At 39.6% G+C, this 8,378-nt stretch overlaps 1 protein-coding gene across 1 annotated transcript; it reads right to left on the bottom strand.

The window, feature by feature from the left end:
* Positions 1-299: 299 nt before the first annotated feature.
* LOC147878137 (glutaredoxin-like) lies at positions 300-2,857 on the bottom strand. The gene is made up of 4 exons (XM_087372395.1): positions 2,723-2,857; positions 2,433-2,521; positions 935-1,033; positions 300-730 (listed from the first exon to the last, which is right to left on the bottom strand). Exons 1-4 carry the CDS (start codon positions 2,776-2,778, stop codon positions 666-668), a joined length of 309 nt encoding a protein of 102 aa, XP_087228521.1. The 5' UTR covers positions 2,779-2,857; the 3' UTR covers positions 300-665.
* Between the last annotated feature and the right edge of the window lie 5,521 nt (positions 2,858-8,378).

The raw sequence follows: 8,378 nt of genomic DNA, 5'->3' as shown, positions 1-8,378 counted from the left end.
TATTCAGTGCTTGAGTTGACTCACATGTGCAGCCAATACTCACCTTTCCAAAAATAGACTGGCACGTCTTGCTCACACACTACATGTAATCCTTCACGATCATACTCAACGTGTCTAATCCTTCACGATCATACTCTACGTGTCTAATCCTTCACTGGCTCCAGAATCCAAATTCAAAACAGTGATTTCTTACAGATTACTTAGTTTACCATCCCTTACCATACAACCCTGCCTTTCCCAACAAACTTAGCCTCTCAGAGGCAGTGCCCACACGCTCTATAAACTTATCATGCGAGCTTATATTACATAAGCTGCGTACCTGTTATACACTGAACGATTCAGACTACATCACAATCCTTCAAAAGCATATCAACTACAGATGCTCCCAGGGATTAGACATGCAACTGCCAAACTTACCTTCATTACAAGAGTCCTCTTATCCTCCAAGACTGTTTGTTGGTCAATGAAGGATTAACTCAAGCCAGCAACAAACTCCATCATGTATAACACTTTTAAAGCAGCATGAGCCCAAAAGCATGCAAATACTCCCAAGTTCAAGCCATTTCAATCAATAAAAAAGTCTTATTTCGAAAATGGCCTGATCGGCACCAGTATATGTGACATTATCTTCTTATAATAACAGTAAATGTTCAGCTGCCTGCAGTTCACAAAGCACTAGCCGCCTGCAAAAGGGGAACCAGTTTTCCCTCCTTGTGCTTTGCCTCTGTACCTGTAAAGCAACAGCATACCAAAAGAATCAGATCAAGCCCATTTTGGCGTGAGAACACAAAGCTCCTACGAAGTCTCTCCTCTAAGGACAAATGCAAGTGTAACACATTGAGGCCATCAAAAATTAACATGCGATAAGCTGCAAAGCATCCAGAATGAGAGGATTTTCCTGATCACAGAGAAAAACAAGCGCATTAGAACTTACTATCGCAGCCACCAATGTGTTTGCCTCCGATAAAGACATTGGGAACAGTTCTCTGTCCTGTCCACTCTAGCAGAGCAGACTGTATCTCTGATCCATCACCTATAAGCCACAAAACAACACATTACATCTCGTGTAAACTTCCTCTCGACAAGATCCTTGGTAAGGTTCATTTATAGAAGAACTATTTCAGCTTCGATTTCAGGACACAATTTACTATGATATTTCATGACTACCAAAACAAGGCTGGCAAATACTAAAGATAAATTGAAACCTGGCGTTAAGTCAACCCCACTTTCCAGAAACAAGTAAGCAAGCTGGTTAAGAGACACAACATATTACAAACCATCCCATCTTCAGAAGGTGATAAAGATGCGATGAGATCAAATAGGAATAAGAAAGGCAGGATGAGGTCGCCTTCTATGCTGATGCTCGGTATGACGATATGGCATTACAAGTGAGTGACACTTTACTCCCAAGAAAACAATTCTTAAAGGAGAATACTTCAGCACAACAATTCAGTACAATTCTTGGATGAAAAAGAGGTTTAAAAATTGTAACATTGGTGACAGAAGCCTACCATTAGGCCAACTCTAATCGTAGTAGGAATATGAAAGGCACAATAAGGTGGCCTTCTACACAGATGCTCGGTATGACAAAACGCTTTAAAAGTAATTTTCAATTGGTGGAAGCTCAATTTGATTAGACATCCATGTGGGCTGGGATTGTCTGAAATGAATGCCTTTGGCAGTGAAGACCAAGACAAAATGTACCCGTTTCTAGAAAGAATTAAATTGCCTATGGAGGACATTCCACCTTGGCTTGCAGATTAAACAGTAATAACTCTCCTCTTGCACACGCCAGACTCTGGCCATCCACCTATTATGTCAAGCTTTAAGCTCCATGTATCTGTGTAGCCTCCGTAGCTCTCAACTTCAAGAACGAAATTTAAGTTCACATTGAACTAAGATTCTTCCTTGAAAGTCCTATACCACTCTACATATGCAACAATCTAGGTCCGGTTGTTTTGAAATAAAGCGTTGTAAGCTACATGTATCTGGTTGTCTGAAATATCTATCCATTTTTACATCCACAAACCAGGTCAAATTACTGTGAAACTTTTTTTTGTAGGTACAAGTCGCGAATGCGCAGTCCAAATGCCAAGGTTAGCTGTTTTCTTTGAGCTGTTGCGTGTAGGAATCGGAAAATCTTTGGAAATGAAACCTGGTAGTCCTTCCAATGAAGTAATTGCTGGATTGTAAGTGAAGTGCCCCATTCCCAAACCTAGCACGACAAAGTGGCAACCGCTGAAATGCAACGCCAGAGGCTAAGACATTGTCTAGCGTGCACAAACAGCACTACATAAAGTGGGCATTTAAGCACCATCGCTAGTCTAACATCACAGGGAAAGTTCGGGACACAGACGTAAAAATCCATTTCATAAACACAGACGCCGTATTCCTCCATCAATTCAGCACGATACTTATTGGAGGGAACTTACTCTCTTCATCGAGCTCGATAACTTTGCTTTTGACGCCCAGGCTTGCTAGGAGCTGTTTGACCTGCTTGCAATAAGGACAATACGACTTGCTGCAGAAGAACAAAGCAAATTTAAGATGTCAAGAAGCAACTAAAAGGTGGGAAAGCGCTCTCTCTCTCTCTCTCTCTCTCTCTCTCTCTCTCTCCAATTCTGAGGTGACATCTCCATCTCCCTCTCTCTCTCTCTCTCAAAAAAAGAAACATGCAGAACTGCCCACGTCCGCACATCGATACACACGTGGAGAAGCATACCTGAAGACGACGACAGGGTCGGAGGAGACAAGGTTCTTCGCCTTTGCTAGCGCCATAGCTCGACTCTCAGGATTCGAAGTTTACAGTGCTTCCCATCCACGCAAAATAGAAGACGAGGAAGAGGAAGAGGGCCACAATAGTCAATTGACACGTTTGCTTGTGACGTGGTCCTACACGTGTGTTCCTTTTTTCTTTCCTTTTTTTCTTCTTTTAATAAATTGGGTGGGTAGGATTCGAATCATTAAAATGTTTCCTTTTCTTGTGATGGTTTTTAGCACTGCCCCTTAGTGTCAGGGTCCCACGCACTCCGTTAGGGGCAGGGCTCTAGCATAGCGAAACATGCTTTCTCGAGAGCCCTTGGAAAACAGGAACAACAGGCAGTTATACGCTCTCTACCTTTTTGTAACCACCTTTTTTAAGGGGCAGTGCTCTCTGCACCTGTGCCTCTTGTGTCAATGAACTCCATTCATATATGGAAATAGTATTCCACAATTCTGAGGAACATTAGGATTGAGGTGTGTAATATTTTTATCTTTTAAATGATTATAAATATTGAGGGATATGATTTGCTGGTGCTCTTGGAAAATACTTTTTGTAATTCTTTTTATCTACTATTGTGAGTATAGCCGTCAATATGATCATTGGTATTAAAATTCATAATTCTCAACGTTCGTATATCAGTTGGTGTTACCGTCGAAGACAATTAACATTATACTGCGACTTTCAAAATGGCAATTATGTGCACCTTGATTTGACATGGAGACTAAAGAGTGCATTGGATGGATCGAGGAGTAACACATTTGTCACTAAAAGTTGACACGCAAAGCAAAACAAAAAGTAAGCCCTATGTATCAAAATTTCCAATTTCAAGTTTTGTACCTGCCATTAGCAAGCATGTTGGCATAACAATGTATCAAAAAGGAAGTTATGATAATAACTAAAAAGGTATATACTAAACATATCAAATGCATACTTGTATATATTCAAGCCATTAACCATGAAAGTAGTAACATGCATCTTCTCCAAATTTTACAAGTGTAGGAAACATGACCTTTCTTGGGCAAATAGAATATTGTACATCTTGGCACTCTACTTGGAATTAAAATAACTTTTTAAAAACAAGTTTAACTTGCTAGACATATTGCAACTCTAAAGTATAAATTTCAAGTTGTAAAATGAAAAACAAGATATCCTTGAAATCAATCCGAATCTCTTGATGATGATGGTCATAGTGATGATGATGACGAGATGGAGATGATGATGATGATGATGTATTGACAGGTTATATCTATGATGAAGATATGTATGATCTCCTAGAATCTACGAAATGCTTTTAAAAATATGCGTTTAGGGTCCCCATTGGAGATCGTGGCAATTGATTAGTGTGATCTAAAATATCATACATATACAATAGTGAGTGGTGGTTTTGTTTGTTTCTTAAAAAGTCAAGGTCCCCACATTTGAGAGATATACAAAGCATATGCTCCATTATATTAGCATAGTGTGACAAAACCTACTTGACACTCAACTATAAATGGATCAAAGTAGGCTTGTTTGCTTACAAGATTTTTTCCTTGCCTGTCTACAAACCTATCAAAACAACTTTCTACAATCCAAAATGTATTGATCTTGGCCACAAAATGCAAATATTCTTATACAGTAAGAAAATGGAGAGAACAATGAAGGTTGGGCAAACTTTTACAGTAGCTCAGAGCTCAATAAGGGAGGTACAATGAGACTAGTTTAAATAAAGAGAGCCACTTATTCCCATTGCTCCAGCACTGAATTGCCATGTGGAATGTCCTAGCTCATAAAAGTGCTCTTACATATCATGATGAATTTCGTGTGTGGATGTTAAGACATAGCCATTTCCTTTGCAAACAATAATAAATTATCCTTCTATTCCTTAGTGAGCTACATTGTCTCCTTCCTACATTCCATCAAAAGCATCCAATTATGATAATAATTCACATCTTATCATATCTTTGTCAAAATCTTGTTAAGATTCAAACTCTTTGACCTAGCACCCATGTAGGCCTATTCACCCTTGTCAACATCTTACCAAAGAAGATAAGGATATGGTTCAACAAAAGTTAGAAGAGAGATACATAGCATTGCTAACCCAATGCATCTATATTCTAAGGTTTTTTGCTTCTCAAGAAATTACCATCTTGTGCTCATCACATCTGCGCACCTTTGTTATTCAAAAGTCAAATCAACTGTTTAGCCCACAAAATTTCCACTTCTTATAGTGCCCAAGTCAAATTTTTCTTACTCAACATCGCAAATTTCTTGCTACCCTCAATAGCACAATCATTCCTATTGATTGTAAACATTAAAAGAATATTGGTCTAAAAGGGTGGGCCAAAAGGGAGGTTTTTCCCTCGGGGGGGTCACTCATCATATGTAACCCTATCACGTGAGTTCAAAAGAAGGATATTTTTTATTCCTAAAATTTACAGAAATAAATATACATAAGGGACTATTTAAAATAGTTTTCGAAAAAATTTACAGATTTGTATAGAAAAGGGATACATTTTATTAATGAAAAAATTTACAGATAAGGGATTTTAAATATAGGCCTTGAACGCACGTGATATAGAGGGTTTATACATAATGACCCCCCCGAGGTTTTTCCATAGGCCTCCCTTTTAGACCATATAAAGGGTGGCCATGCCCAGGGATATAGGGTTGCTTATGGCTACCCTTTCCAACACAAGAGACGAAATAGGGTAGCCCTTTTGGACAACAGTCCAAAAATAGGGTTTACCCTTTAAATAGTGTAGCTCTGATAGTCATAATTTTAAATTGTAGGGTAGCTCTTATGGCTTCTTTTTTTACCATAAGGCAAGAAGAGTGTATCCCATGGATGCCCTTTTAAATAAGGTAGTTTTTCTCATGGCACAAAAGAACTTTGAAACATGAGATTGGTGAGTCCTCAAGCCAGTGGTATGAGGAAGTCAAGCATTCTTCCACGGAAAGTTGGGATTCTGGGGTATCCAATGAATCTAACCATGAGCTGAGCCATGAGCACAGTGATCGACCTTGAAGGTGCAATGCCAATCTAGAGGTCAAATGAGCCTCATGAATAGTACTAAGAAGAAGACCTGCCCGTGAGACATTGATGGAGGATGGAGCATGGAGAATGGTTCAAGCGGTATGCATTATCCAAACTAGTTGGTGGTAGATGAAAATTCCTAGATCATATATTAGATTCTGAGCAATATTGACATGCCAATTCAGCTAAGTAGTGCTCCTAACATAGAATGTACATATAGAGATCATGTCCATAGCAACAGTTGCCAACAATGTCATGGAGCATGTGGTTACTTGGCTCTAACTAATTGCCTACAAGATATATCAAATTTTGAGCAATTCGTCATGGCAATTCGGCCACGTAGTGCTCCTAACAAAGAATGTACATATAGAGATCGTGTCCACAGCGACACTTGCCAATGTGGAGTGTGTGGTTACTTGGCTATAATTGATCACCGAGCTATTGCGACTTGGGTACCAAGTCCTGTGTGAGCTAGATCAGCATAGTTTCCAAGTCCTAGGCCTTCCAGATCGCTGGTTTGGGCAAAAAGGCATAAAATAGAAAGTCTAGTTCAGACACGAAGACTTAAATCAAAGAGCCTAGTTGTAGTGAGGAGAGCCAAACTAATAAGTCTAGCTAGAGCAAGAAGGACCAAAGTAAGGAGTCGTTCACTAAGGATTCCTTCACCAACAACAAGAAGGAGCAAAGAAAAATAATAAGTCTAGGTGGAGCAAGAAGGTCTACCAAAGAAAGGGGTGCTTCACCAATAGCAAGAAGGACCAAAGCAAGAGTCCATCACCATCTACAAGGGGGCCTAAAGCAAGGAGTCTATCACCAACTAGACCTACTACACCTATTGGTCATAAGCCAAGGCTGAGGCCACTCACTCCTATAGACCTTGATCCACTAGATGTATTGCCCAAGTCAGCCGCGCTATCAAAGCAAAGGCAGCTCGGCTTATTAAAGGCAGGTTTCAAGAATTCAAGAGTGTTGATGATGAAGACCTGCATAGTTATTTGTAGAGTTTTCTGTGAGTATGCTACATAAATGGGGTCACCTCTATGGAGGAGTAAATGAATTACTTCCCTTGCACTATGAATCCTGATAAAGACAATTCATCACTAGTTCAATCAAGTGGTTAATTTTTGGATCGGTGTAGTAGGCTTTCCTCAAGTGGTTCAACCAAGACATTAATGATGAAGATGTTTACACAAAGCTCAGTGACCTAAAGTTGAGAGAAAATGAGTCCATCTAGGACTTTGTTTTTAGAATACGGTCCGTCATTAATCATTTCAACACACACCAAATGATAAGTCATTGGGTGCTTGGCTAGTGATGGGTTGCACACATATTGACTTATGATCACCCGAGATTGTTAACTTGACTAAGAGTTATGAAGAGCTACTAAACCGTGGTAGGCCTAGAGAAAAGTGGACTTGCCTAAAAGAGGACAAAGAACAAGGTTGAAGGGAGTGATCTTGATGATACTTCCTCCAAGTCGAGCAAGTTAAAGTCCATGCTAAAAAATGCTTTGAAAGAATAGGTTTGCCCTAGTTCAAACAAAAAATGGTGCAATAAGTCTTCCAAGCAAGGATACACTGAAGACGGGTGTTGCACCAAGCATTGCAACACCTATATCAAATTTGGTCATGATGATTTTGAGTGTTGATATAATAAAAATCGCACTACAGATGTGCATTATGTGTCACCGGAAGCAAAGCTTAAAGATAGACACTTGATGGACGTCCACTGAGACCTGAGAATGGCAAAGGCAAAGGGAAGAATGACAAAAGTAGGAACAAAGTCCATCACATATTCGATACTATTTTTGTGGTGAAAATCATACAAAAGCTAGATGCAAATTGTGGCAAGAACATCTCAAGTTGCTCAGGAATAATGCTGAGCAAAAGGAAGTCGATTTTTGAGTATCGAGCCATTTTTACAAAAGTGTCCGACTCGGTGGAAGTTAATGCAGCTACTTAGTCACAAGGCCCTATGACTAGTTCAAAGGAGGAACCACCAACCAAAGACATCAATTAGAAGGCACAAAAGTAGGTCATGCCTAAAATCATTAGAATTGAAGGGGACCCATAGTCAACTTGTCCACCAAGGAAGTTAATCCAATTACCTAGTCACATGGTCCTACTACCAGTTTGGAGGAGGAACCATCAAACAAAGACATTAATTGGAAGGCACAAAATCAATTCACATCTAAAATCACCAGAGAATTGATGGGGAAAGTTGACTTACCCACTAAGAAAGTGTTTATATCAGTAATACTAGACTAGACTCGGGCAAAGCTTCAACAAGCAAATCTCAATCTGATTTGAGTACCACTGAGTAACCATCACTAGAAATATTAGTCTGATCTGAGTACCACTAAGGATCTGGATGCCCAAAAGTGGTCAAAGCATGGGAGACCTTCCATGACATGAAGGTTCATCTCACAATCACAGAACTTCTTAAAATTGCCCCATACTACAAAGAATTCCTCTTACAACAACTCCGAGTAGAAGAAAAGCTTACAAATCAAGTGGAATCTTCTGTGACCATATCCACTGTCAATACAGTAGTGGTGGATGAAGAACTTCAAGTCATCGCTTTCAAGCTCAAGAGGTA

The sequence above is a fragment of the Dipteris shenzhenensis genome, unplaced genomic scaffold (genome assembly GCF_047967505.1).
Source record: "Dipteris shenzhenensis isolate YYH24624 ecotype China unplaced genomic scaffold, Dip_SZ_1.0 scaf0540, whole genome shotgun sequence".
NCBI lineage: Eukaryota > Viridiplantae > Streptophyta > Polypodiopsida > Gleicheniales > Dipteridaceae > Dipteris > Dipteris shenzhenensis.
Note: the sequence above shows the minus strand (reverse complement) of the source record. Positions and strands in the feature narration are given on the sequence as shown.